Source organism: Manis javanica, chromosome 4 (assembly GCF_040802235.1).
Source record: "Manis javanica isolate MJ-LG chromosome 4, MJ_LKY, whole genome shotgun sequence".
NCBI lineage: Eukaryota > Metazoa > Chordata > Mammalia > Pholidota > Manidae > Manis > Manis javanica.
In genome coordinates, this window is record NC_133159.1 from 135,001,798 (window position 1) to 135,015,101 (window position 13,304).

The 13,304-nt window shown below is 39.5% G+C and overlaps 1 protein-coding gene and 1 long non-coding RNA gene across 2 annotated transcripts in view; one reads left to right on the plus strand and one right to left on the minus strand.

Moving 5' to 3' along the window:
- Positions 1 to 13,304, plus strand: part of LOC140849063 (uncharacterized) — a 74,372-nt gene that overhangs the window by 48,748 nt on the left and 12,320 nt on the right. The window lies entirely within an intron of this gene.
- The window catches only part of VPS53 (VPS53 subunit of GARP complex), a 178,146-nt gene that overhangs the window by 46,160 nt on the left and 118,682 nt on the right, over positions 1 to 13,304 (minus strand). The window contains exon 15 of the mRNA XM_037022830.2: positions 11,686 to 11,833. Within this exon, the coding sequence (XP_036878725.2) occupies positions 11,686 to 11,833 (148 nt within the window). The remainder of the gene's footprint in view (positions 1 to 11,685; positions 11,834 to 13,304) is intronic.

The window sequence follows — 13,304 nt, forward strand, 5'->3', positions numbered from 1 at the left end:
TTGCTTGCATTCTTAATTCTCCTTGGTTTCTTCCTCCATTTCTTTTTGCCCAGCCCCTACAATTTTTTCCTAAGGAAACTGGGTTGTTTGTCCTATAGATTTTCCCACAGCTTGGATTTTGTTAGTTACATCCACAAGGGATTAATTAACATGTTCCTCTGTCCCTTATATTTCTTGTAAATTATAGTTTGATATAGAAGCTTGATCAGATTTAAGTTGTTTTTTTTCTAAGAAAACTACTTCATAATGTGTTGTATACTTCATTATCAGGAGATATATGGTGTTTGGTTGTCTCTCTTTGTAATGTCACAGCAGCCATTGGTGGGCAATGCCCAGATCCATTATTCTACGGGGAGGTGTAAAAGAGTGAGGTCCTAATTCTACCTTCTTCACTTAGCTAAAATTCTGCTATCAAGAACTACTTTCCATTGTCAATAATTTGGTTATCCTGAGGTACAAGTCAAATAGGAACAGAAGGATAAGAACTTTCTCTTTATTTACCAGTATTCAACTTATACCAGAGGTTCCTTAGTATCTTCAAAGGTGATAATTAAAAAAAAATCACTATATACTGGGATTTAAACCTATTTGATGTTTTTAACCTATCACAGTTAATATTCTCAGTGATGCTTATATGTCCATCTTTGACCAGTAGAGATTACTCAGGTTGGCTCCTTAGGGCTGCCATAACAAATTACTACAACCTTGGTGGCCTGAAACAGAAATTCATTCTTTCACAGGTCTGGAGGCCAGAAATCTAAAATCAATGTTCTAGAGGTTCTGGGGGAGAAACTATTCTGTGTTTCTCTTCTATCTTCTGGTGGTTGCTGGCATTCCTTGGCCTTCCTTGGCTTGTAGATACAGCACTCCAATCTCTGCCTCCATCTTTACATGGCCTTCTTCCCTGTGCCTTTGTGTGTTAAATCTCTCTCTCCTTTCTAAGGACACCAGTCCTTAGATTTAAGGTTCAGCCCAAATGCAAGATGATCTCAGCTTGAGATCCTTATTTAATTACATCTTTAAAGACCCTATTTCCAAGTAAGGTCACATTTACAGGCATGAGGGGTTAGGACTTAGACATACTATTTTGAATAATAAATCCATTACACCTCTTGAGTCCTTTTGAAAATTACTCTCATAGTCCTTGATATTTTCTTTGCTTTTTGTATGACATGATGTTCTGGGCTTATCTTGTATATTTCATGCCACAGACTTGGAATTAGTCATTTCTCAAGGAATCTCTGGTTCCTTTTAGTGGCAAATGATATGTAGAAATCACAATATAGGTGCTAAGAATGTATTTCCTTTTTTAAAATTGAAGTATCATTGTTATACAATCTTATACTGGTTTCAAGTATACAACACAGTGGTTCAACAATTACCCATATTATTAAATCCTCACCCCCACTAATGCAGTTACTATATGTCAACATAGGAAGATGTCACAGAATCACGGGCTGTATTCTCCCTGCTGTACTGCTATTCCTGTGACCAACTTATATAATTGAGAATTTTTGTTCCTTTATCCCCCTCACCCTCCCTATCCACCCACCCTAATCTCTCCCCCATCACTTCTCAGTGTCTATGAGTCTACTGCTATTTTGTTCATTTTGTTTTGTTTTTATATTCTACAATAAAGTAAAATCATATGATATTTGTCTTTCTCTGCCTGGTCCACTTCACTTAGCATAATACCCTCTACTTCCATACATGTTGTTGCAAATGGCAGGATTTCTTTCTTTTTATGGCTGAAAAATAATCCATTCTGCATATGTACCACATCTTCTTTATCCATTCATCTATTGATGGACACTTAGGTTGCTTCCATATCTTGGTTATTATAAATACTATGGTGATATACACAGGGGTGCGTATATCTTTCTTTTCAAACCAGGGATTTTGTATTCTTTGGGTAAATTCCTAGAAGTGGAATTACTGGGTCAAATGGTATTTCTAGTTTTAGTTTTCTGAGGAATCGCCATACTGCTTTCCACAGCAGTTGCACCAAATAACATTCCCACCAACAGTGTAGGAGGGTTCCCTTTTCTACACACCCTCGCCAGCATTTGTTATTTCTTGTGTTTTGCATAATGGCCATTCTGACTGGTGTGAGGTGATAGCTCATTATGATTATGAATCGCATTTCCCTGACTATTAGTGATGTGGAGCATCTTTTCATGTGCTATTGGCCATCTATATGTTCAGGTCCTCTGCCCATTTTTTAATTAGGTTGTTTGTTTTTTTGGTGTGGAGATGTATGAGTTCTTTATATATTTTGGATGTTAAGCCCTTATTGGATAAATCATTTTCAAATATATTCTCCCATACTGTAGGTTGTCTTTTGTTTTGCTGATGGTGCCTTTGCTGTACAGAAGCTTTTTGGTTTGATGTAGTCTTACCTGGTCATTTTTTATTTTGTTTCCCTTGCCCAAGGAGATGTGTCCAGGAAAAAATTGCTTATGCTTATGTTCAAGAGATTTTTGCCTGTGTTTTCTTCTGAGAATTTTATGGTTTCATGTCTTATATTTAGGTCTTTAATTCCTTTCAAGTTTACTTCTGTGTATGGAATTAGACAGTAATGCAGTTTCATTCTTTTGTATGTAGCTGGTCCAGCTGTCCCAACACCATTTATCAAAGAGGCTGTCTTCTCTCCATTGTATATTCATGGCTTCTTTATCATATATTAATTGACCATATATGCATGGGTTTATATCTGGGCTCTCTATTCTGTTCCACTGATCTATGGGTCTGTTCTTGTGCAAGTACTATGCTGTCTTGATTACTGTAGCTTTGTAGTACAGTTTGAGTCAGGAAGCATAATCCCTCCAGCTTTGTTCTTTCTCAGGATTGCTTTGGCTATTCAGGGTCTTTTGTGGTTCTATATGAATTTTAGGATTGTTTTGTCTAGTTCATTGAAAAATGCATTGGTATTTTGATTCTGATAGGGACTGCACTGAAACTGTGAATTGATTTGGGCAGAATGGCCATTTTGAGAATATTAGTTCTTCCTATCCATGAGCTCAGGATAGACAGATTTCCATTTATTTGTGTCATCTTTAATTTCTCTCATGAGTGTCATAGTTTTCAGAGTACAGGTCTTTCACCTCCTTGGTTAGGTTTATTCCTAGGTATTTTATTCTTTTTAATGCAATTGTAAATGGAATTGCTTTCCTTATTTTTCTTACCACTACTTCATTGTTAGTATACAGGAAAGCAACAGATTTCTGTATATTAATTTCATACCCTGCAACTTTGCTGAATCCAGTTATTAGTTTTAATAGTCTTTGGGGGAGTCTTTAGGGTTTTCTACATATAATATCATGTCATCTGAAAATAGTGACAGTTTAACTTCTTCCTTACCAATCTGGGTGCCTTTTATCTCTTCATCTTGTCTGATTGTTGTGGCTAGGACCTCCAGCACTATTTGAAAAGAAGTAGTGAGAGTAGACATTCTTGTGCTGTTCCTGATCTTAGAGGAAAAACTTTCAGCTTTTCACCATTGAGTATGATGTTAGCTGTGGGTTTGTTGTATATGGCCTTTATTATGTTAAGGTACGTACCCTCTTTACCCAAATTTTGAGAGTTTTTATCATGAATGGATGTTGAATTTTGTCAAATGCTTTGTCAGCATCTATTGAGATGATTGTATGGTTTTTTTATTCTTATTTCTGTTAATGTGGTATATGATACTGATTGATTTACGAATATTATACCATCCTTGCATCCCTGGAATAAATCCCACTTGGTCATGATGGATGATCCTTTTGATATATTTTGGAATTCAGTTTGCTAATATTTTGTTGAGTATTTTTGCATCTATGTTCATCAGGGATATTGGCCTGGAATTTTCTTTTTTTTTTTTTATGTGGTATCTTTGTCTGCTTCTGGTATTAGAGTGATGCTGGCTTCATAGAATCAGTTTGGAAGTATTTCCTCCTCTTTGATCTTTCAGAATACTTTAAGAAGGATGGGGGAAGAGGGGCTCAAAATGGCAGCATGAGTAGCAGGGCAGCGGAAATCTCCTCCCAAAACCATACATATTTTTGAAAATACAACAAATACAACTATTCCTAAAAGTGAGACCAGAAGATACAGTACAACAGCCAGGCTACATCTACATCTGTGAGAACTCAGCATCTCACAAAAAGGGTAAGATACAAAGCTGTGACCTGGCAGGACCTGAGAACTGCCCCCACCCCAGCTCACTGGCGGGAGGAAGAAATTCAGAGTTGGGAGGGAGTGGAAGCACAGGACTGCTAACTAACCAGCCCTAGTGGTCTGCACCAGGACTGCAGACACACATTGCACGGTGTACTGGATATCAGAGAAACGGAAAAGTAAAATCCGAGATGGAGACTGCGAGTGGGTCCCCACAGCCAGTTCCCCTGGGACAAAAGAAAAGAGGGCACTTTTTTAAAAGTCTTAAAGGGACAAGGGCTTAACAGCTGGATAAAATTTTCCCAGCACACTCGCCCAGCAGGCTGGGAATCTTAAGGAACTTCAGGAGCCCTGACCCCTGGGGGGTAATGCAGCCCTGAAGCCCCTCACGGTAATAAGCAGCCTTCCATTCATTCCCCCCGGCTGGTACTGTAAGCAAACTGGCTGACCCACCACAGCTGCAGAGCAGCTGGAGGACAGCCCTGCTCACAACAAACACACAGAATCTTCTCCCAGTGCACAGCTAACCGGGACAGACCTAGAGGCTGCTGCTGGTGTGCAGCAGCCCGGTACAGACAGAGGAAGCCGGAGCAAGATCCGGAAGGCACTAGGGGCGCCCTTCTCACAGAACACACCCGGCTTGCCTGTGACCCCCCGCAGTGTCCTAGGCTATCCCAAGGGACATCCCATCCACAGCAGCTCAGGAGTTTATCCCAGAGACTGCTCCTGGTATGTGGGTAAACAGCACAGGCAGCGGAAGCCAGAGCAAGGTCTGCAAGGCACGAAGGGGCACTGTTCTCACAGGAGAACATAAACGACGTGTCTGCAACCCCCCGCAGTGCCCCAGGCTATCCTGATGGCTGCCCTGCCCACGACAGCTCAGGAGATTATCCCAGAGACTGCTCCTGGTGTGCGGTTACCGACATAGGCAGCAGAGAAGAGCAAGGTGACCAACAAGCAGGAAGGGACTTTGTTCTCCCAGCTGACACAGGCGTCACCTGCTGGTGACCACTTCTATTGCCATGAAAAGGCAGAAGAATCTGGTCCAGTCAAGAATAACTCAGACAACCCTAGAGAGAGGGCCTGGTGAGATAGATATAACTAATCTTCCTGAAAAAGAATTCAAAATAAAACTCATAACCATGCTGATGGACCTGTAGAGAAATATGCAAGAGATAAGGGATGAAATCCAGAGGGATGTTAACAGAAATGAAACAGTCAATAGAAGGTTTTAAGAGCAGACTGGATGAGGTGCAAGAGACTGTTACTGGAATAGAAATCAGAGAACAGGAATACAGAGAAGCTGAGGCAGAGAGAGATAAAAGGATCTCTAGGAATGAAAGAATATTAAGAGAACTGTGTGACCAATCCAAACAGAACAATATTCGCATTACAGGGGTACAAGAAGAAGAAGAAGAAGAGAGAAAAAGGGATAGAAAGTGTCTTTGAAGAAATAATTGCTGAAAACTTCCCCAAGCTGGGGAAGGAAATAGTGTCTCAGACCATAAATGCTCACAGATCTCCCAACACATGGGACCCAAGGAGGACAACACCAAGACATAATAATTAAAACAGCAAAGATCAAAGCCAAGGACAGAGTATTAAAGGCAGCCAGAGAGATAAAAAAGATCATCTACAAAAGAAAACCAATCAGGCTATCACCAGACTTCTCAACAGAAACGTTATAGGCCAGAAGAGAATGGCATGATATACTTAATGCAATGAAACAGAAAGGACTTGAACCAAGAATACTGGATCCAGCATGATTATCATTTAAATATGAAGGAGGGACTAAACAATTTCAAGACAAGCAAAAGTTGAGGGAATTTGCCTTCCACAAACCACCTCTACAGGATATTTTACAGGGACTGCTCTAGATAGAAGTACTCCTAAGGCTAAATAGATGTCACCAGAGAAAATAAAATCACACCAAAGAAAGCAGACCAACCAAATACTAACTAAAGGCAAAAAATAAAATCAACTATCCACAAAAGCAGTCAAAGGAAACACAAAAGAGTACAGAATAAAACACCTAACATATAAAGAATGGAGGAGGAGGAATAAGGGAAAGAAATAAAGAATCATCAGATTGTGTTTATAACAGCTTAATAAGAGAGTTAAGTTAGATGGTTAGATAGTAAAGAAGCTACCCTTGAACCTTTGGTAACCACAAATCCAAAGCCTGCAATGGCAATACGTACATATCTATTGATAATCACTCTAAATGTAAATGGACTGAATACACCAATCAAAAGACACAGAGTAACAGAATGGATAAAAAAGCAAGACCCATCTATATGCTGCTTACAAGAGACTCACTTCAATCCCAAAGACATACACAGACAAAAAGTCAAAGGATGGAAAAAGATATTTCATGGAAATAATAGGGAGAAAAAAGCAGGTGTTGCAGTACTTCTATCAGACAAAATAAACTTCAAAACAAAGAAAGTAACAATAGATAAAGAAGGACACTACATAATGATAAAGGGGGCAGTCCAAAAAGAGGATATAATCATTATAAATATATATGCACCCAACATAGGAGCATCGACATATGTGAAACAAATACTAACAGAATTAAAGGAGAAAATAGAATGCAATGCATTCATCTTAGGAGACTTCAACACATCACTCACTCCAAAGGACAGATCAACCAGACAGAAAATAAGTAAGGACACAGAGGCCCTGAACAACACACTAGAAAAGATGGACTTAACAGACATCTACAGAACTCCACACCCAAAAGCAGTAGGATACACATTCTTCTCAAGTGCATATGGAATATTTTCCAGAATAGACCACATACTAGGCCATAAAAAGAGCCTCAGTAAATTCAAAAAGATTGAAATTCTACCAACCAACTTCTCAGATCACAAAGGTATAAAACAAGAAATAAATTGTACAAAGAAAACAAAAAGGCTCACAAACACATGGAGGCTTAACAACATGCTCCTAAATAATCAATGGATCAATGACCAAATTAAAAGAGATCAAGCAATATATGGAGATAAATGACAACAACAGCACAAAGCCCCAACTTCTGTGGGACGCAGCGAAGGCAGTTCTAAGAGGAAAGTATATAGCAATCTAGGCCTACTTAAAGAAGGAAGAACAATCCCAAATGAATAGTCTAAAGTCACAATTATTGAAACTGGAAAAAGAAGAACAAATGAGGACCAAAGTCAGCAGAAAGAGGGACATAATAAAGATCAGAGAAGAAATAAATAAAATTGAGAAGAATAAAACAACAGAAAAAAAAATCAATGAGACCAAGAGCTGGTTCTTGAGAAAATAAACAAAATAGATACCTCCTAGGCAGACTTATTAAGAGAAAAAGAGAATCTACACACATCAACAGAATCAGAAACGAGAAAGGAAAAATCATGATGGACCCCACAGAAATACAAAGAATTATTAGAGAATACTATGAAAATCTATATGCCAACAAGCTGGAAAACCTAGGTGAAATGGACAACTTTCTAGAAAAATATAACATTCCAAGACTGACCAAGGAAGAAACAGAAAATCTAAACAGATCAATTACCAACAATGAAACTGAATCGGTAATCAAAAACCTATCCAAGAACAAAACTCCCAGGACAGATGGATTCACTGCTGAATTTTATCAGACATATAGAGAAGACATAATACCCATTCTCCTTAAAGTTTTCTAAAAAATAGAAGAGGAGGGAATACTTCCAGACTCATTCTATGAAGCCAGCATCACTCTAATACCAAAACCAGGCAAAGACCCCACTGAAAAAGAAAATTACAGACCAATATTCCTGATGAATATAGATGCAAAAATACTCAACAAAGTATTTGCAAACTGAATTAAAAAATACATCAAGAGGATCATACACCATGATCAAGTGGGATTCATCTCAGGGATGCAAGGATGATACAACATTCGAAAATCCATCAACATCATCCACCACATCAACAAAAGAAGGACAAAAACCACATGATCATCTCCAGAGATGCTGAAAAAGCATTCAACAAAATTCAACATCCATTCATGATAAAAACTCTCAACAAAATGGGTACAGAGGACAAATACCTCAATAATAAAGGACATATATGACAAACCCACAGCCAACATCATACTTAACAGTGAGAAGCTGAAAGCTTTTCACCTAAGATTGGTAACAAGACAGGGATGCCCACTCTCCCCACTTTTATTCAACATAGTACTGGAGGTCCTAGCCACAGCAATCAGACAAAACAAAGAAATACAAGGCATCCAGATTGATGAAGTCAAACTGTCACTATTTGCAGATGACATGATATTGTACATAAAAAACCCTAAAGACTCTACCTCAAAACTACTAGAACCAATATCTGAATTCAGCAAAGTGGTAGGATACAAAATTAATACACAGAAATCTGTGGCTTTCCTATACACTAACGATGAACTAGCAGAAAGAGAAATCAGGAAAACAATTCCATTTACAATTGCATCAAAAAGAATAAAATACCTAGGAATAAACCTAACCAAGGAAGTGAAAGACCTATACCCTGAAAACTGCAAGACACTCTTAAGAGAAATTAAAAGAGGACACTAACAAATGGAAACTCATCCCATGCTCTTGGCTAGGAAGAATTAATATTGTCAAAATGGCCGTCCTGCCTAAAGCAATCTACAGATTCAATGCAATCCCTATCAAAATACCAACAGCATTCTTCAATGAACTGGAACAAATAGTTAAAAAATTTATATGGAACCACAAAAAACCCTGAATAGCCAAAGCAATCCTGAGAAGGAAGAATAAAGCAGGGGGGATCTCGCTTCTCAACTTCAAGCTCTACTACAAAGCCACAGTAATCAAGACAATTTGGTACCAGCACAAGAATAGACCCACAGACCAGTGGAACAGAATAGAGAGTCCAGATATTAACCCAAACATATATGGTCAATTAATATATGACAAAGGAACCATGGATTTACAATGGGGACATGATAGCCTCTTCAATAGCTGGTGTTGGCAAAACTGGACAGCTACATGTAAGAGAATGAAATTGGATCATTGTCTAACCCCATACACAAAAGTAAAGTCAAAATGGATCAAAGACCTGAATGAAAGTTATGAAACCATAAAACTCTTAGAAAAAAACAGGCAAAAATCTCTTGAACATAAACATGAGCAACTTCTTTATGAACGTATCTCCTGGGCAAAGGAAACAAAAGTAAATATGAACAAGTGGGACTATATCAAGCTGAAAAGGACAGCAAAGGACACCACCAACAGAACAAAAAGACATCCTACAGTATGGGAGAATATATTCATAAATGATATCCGATAAAGGGTTGACATCCAAAATATAAGAGCTCATGTACCTCAACAAACAAAAAGTAAATAATCCAAATAAAAAATAGGCAGAGGATCTGAACAGACACCTCTCAAAAGAAGAAATTCAGATGGCCAACAGGTACATGAAAAGATGCTCCACATCGCTAATCATCAGAGAAATGCAAATTAACACCACAATGAGATATCACCTCATACCAATAAGGATCACCACCATCCAAAAGACAAACAACAACAAATGCTGGCAAGGATGTGGAGAAATCGGAACTCTCCTACACTGCTGGTGGGAATGTAAATTAGTTCAACCATTGTGGAAAGCAGTATGGAGGTTCCTCAAAAAGCTCAAAATAGAAATACCATTTGACCCAGGAATGCCACTCCTAGGAATTCACCCTAGGAATGCAGCAGCCCAGTTTGAAAAAGACATATGCACTCCTATGTTTATTGCAGCACTATTTACAATAGCCAAGAAACGGAAGCAACCTAAGTGTCCATCAGTAGATGAATGGATAAAGAAGATGTGGTACACATACACAATGGGATATTATTCAGCCATAAGAAAACAAATCCTACCATTTGCAACAACATGGATGGAGCTAAAGGGTATTATGCTCAGTGAAAAAAGCCAGGCAGAGAAAGACAAGTATGAAATGATTTCACTCATATGTGGAGTGTAAGAACAAAGAAAAAAACTAAAGGAACAAAACAGCAGCAAACTCACAGAACCCAAGAATGGACTAACAGTTACCAAGGGAAAGGGACTGGGGTGGATGGGTGGGTAGGAAAAAGGGGGGAAAAAGGGGGCATTACTATTAGCAGAGATTATATAGGGGGTGGGGGCACGGGGAGGATTGTACAACACAGAGAAGACAAGTAGTGATTCTATAGCATCTTACTACGCTGATGGACAGTGATTGCAATGGGGTATGTGGGGGGGACTTGGTGATGGGGGGAGTCTAGTAAACATAATGTTCCTCATGTAACTGTAGATTAATGATACCAAAAAAGAAAAAAAGATTATAGCCCACAAAACTATGTGCATGAAAAAAGACTGAGAGAACATACTCCATATTGCTGATTGTTTATTTGAGGGTGATGGGATTAAGAGTTTTATCTTTATAGTGTTTTTTTGGTACCATGTTTTTTTACTGTTAAAATACTATATTTATATATGTCCTTCTCTAACTCACAAAATAGTGTTTCTTCATCAAAAAACTCAGGGACCCTTGCCTTGAAGGTCTTCACAGATGGTGCCTTCCTGCACTGGGAGTTCTTGGGGTTAAGTGATTGTCTCTGGCTCTGAGGCCACACCTTTACAGATCATTCCCTGTGTGACTCGGTGTGACCATGTCTCCAAGCAGAGCAAGCTACTGCCTCTGCTTCTGGCTAGCTTAAACTCAATTGGGAAGTTTAGTGGGGAACATGTCTTATCTGGCTTCCTGTATTCTTGCTTTGGCTCACAGGCATTCCAAGCTGCACCATCTGAACCATAATTTAAGGCTGTCTTGCCATGATCCAGACATGTATAAATAATAAACCCAAAAAGGGGGGAAGACCAGAACCTTCCCCAATTATTTCCTTTCTCTTGGCCTTAGGCAAATTCTAGACCAAGTGTGAAAAGGAATTTCTAGTCCTATGTCTAAGGCTGAATGGAAAATTCTTCTGGGTATTCCTCGTGCTAATGGAGAGCAGTAGAGGCATCACCCTTTCCTGTTTCACAGTTCCTGAACGTCAGCATCCAAACAATGGTTGTTTGTCTAGGCAGACTGAGAATGCTATGCAAATTTCAGGAGACACATAAAAGCCCAAAGGATTTTGCTTAGCCTCCTAACACTCCTGAGAATGGAATAACTGGTTGTGACTCATCACCACCGAAGGCTGAGCCCTCGCACCACTAAGCTTGTTACTGCTGTTCTCTTATGGAAGACAGTGCTACTGACCTACTTTCAAGAGGACATCATGCCCTTTGAGTAGCTTACACAACTACAGGAGTAGACCAGTCATACTTTCTTGCTCAGTCTCCTTTTAACAAGGCCCTTCTGTAAGATGGCTGCCTGGGCCATCTTGGCTGGACAGTGAGTTTTCCTCTGTGGAAGGCCAACTGGTCTGCTCAAGGCTGTACATGGCCTTGTTAGGGCCCATACTCTTACCTAATGAGCTGAGCAGCCCAGATGGTTCAGAAAAAGGAGGTGGTGAGTGGTCACCCAGGGGGGCTCACCTGCTGGGTGGTGGCCAGACAGTACTCTGCTGTGCTCAGGATGCTGCAGATGAGGCAGAGCTCCTCTAGGGTGAACTTGGCTACTTCCGAGCCCTCCTTTTCCTTGAGGAGGCTGCTGATGGTCAGCCCTCCACTGCTGCTTGTGGTTCTGGGGAAAAGGAACAGGAACCAGTCAGGCTGGGACTTCTCACTTGCTTCCTGAACTGGAAACTGCACATCTTAAGGCAAAGAAAAGGGGGAAGGAAAGGCTGGACATGGCTCAAACAAACCCATATACAATGACTCCTTTTCCTATTGACCTTACCTTGACTATCATCTGTTTAAATTCTCTGACCATAAGAAAAAGGAAAGGGTAACTCTAACAGTAATCAGTCATGTTAACTATGATGACTCTGAGACTCAGAGAAGGGTGCAGAGCAGCCTCTCTGCTTAGCTTGGCATTTCCTGATCTGTAGAGCTCATTCGGAATTGTCTGTAGCACAAAAGCTGGTTCCCAAATTATTTCTGTTAAGAAAATTCTGCAAGGGAATTTGTAGGCTGTGCTTGAGGAGGGTACAAAAGTAAATATTAAGACCTGGTTCCTGCCCAATGAATGCCCTGACTGGCCTTAAGAAATCACAAAGCATCTCATCCCTTCCTCTGATCTGATCATGTGTTCACAAAATGTAAAAATGTAGTTATAAAACTTCCTGTTATTAAATCTTACAACTACAGACTATCTACTGTTAAAAGAACATATGGGATGTGAACAGTCCCCAGGAATGGGTTGTTTTAATTTGTCTGATTTCTCTCAGACCATTCAAGTTCAGTTGGACAATATCCACCATATCATTGATAAGTTTTCACAAATGCCTAAGGTGCCTAACTGGTTTTCTTGGTTTCACTGGAGATGGCTGGTAATTATAGGTCTGCTTTGGTTATGTAACTGTATTCCTATTATGTTAATGTGTGTACGCAATTTAATTAGTAGTTTAAAACCTATACATGCTTAAGTTACTCTACAAGAAGATATGTCAAAGAAATAATCAATCTTCCTATGTTATCTTCCGTCTGCTACTACTATAGCTTTTCTTCTTCCTTCCTAATTACAACCCTTAAATAGAATTCATGCCTCATATCGAATTTACCGAGTATCATAATTCTTCCAAGTGATAAAGATACCTCAAGACAAATGCTGGGCATAAGAGCCACAGGGCACAGGGCATAAATCTGCAAAGAAGTAAAAAGCTAACCTTTTCAAACAATATTACTTCTCTCTCACTTACCAACTTTACATTTCCCTGTATGGCCCCGGAAGATGACTGGTTAGCCAGAGACGGGTAAGATTCCTCAAGGGAGGAACAATCTAAGACAGGCACAGTCGCAGGGGGGCCGTCAGGTGAGAAACTGGGGATCAACAGAGGTGAGGCTTAGAACCTCAGCCCCCCTGTTTTGAGAGAAATCTTCTGCGTCCGTGGATGTTTTGTTGCCCTTGTCTAGCTTGGATTAATACTTAGTCTATAGGCACACACCTGATCATCTACATTTGCCCTCTTACAGCACTAAACTATGTTTTCTACCTTTATCTTGCATCTACCTACCACTTCAGCATTTTATTAGAAAATAATAATAATAATAAT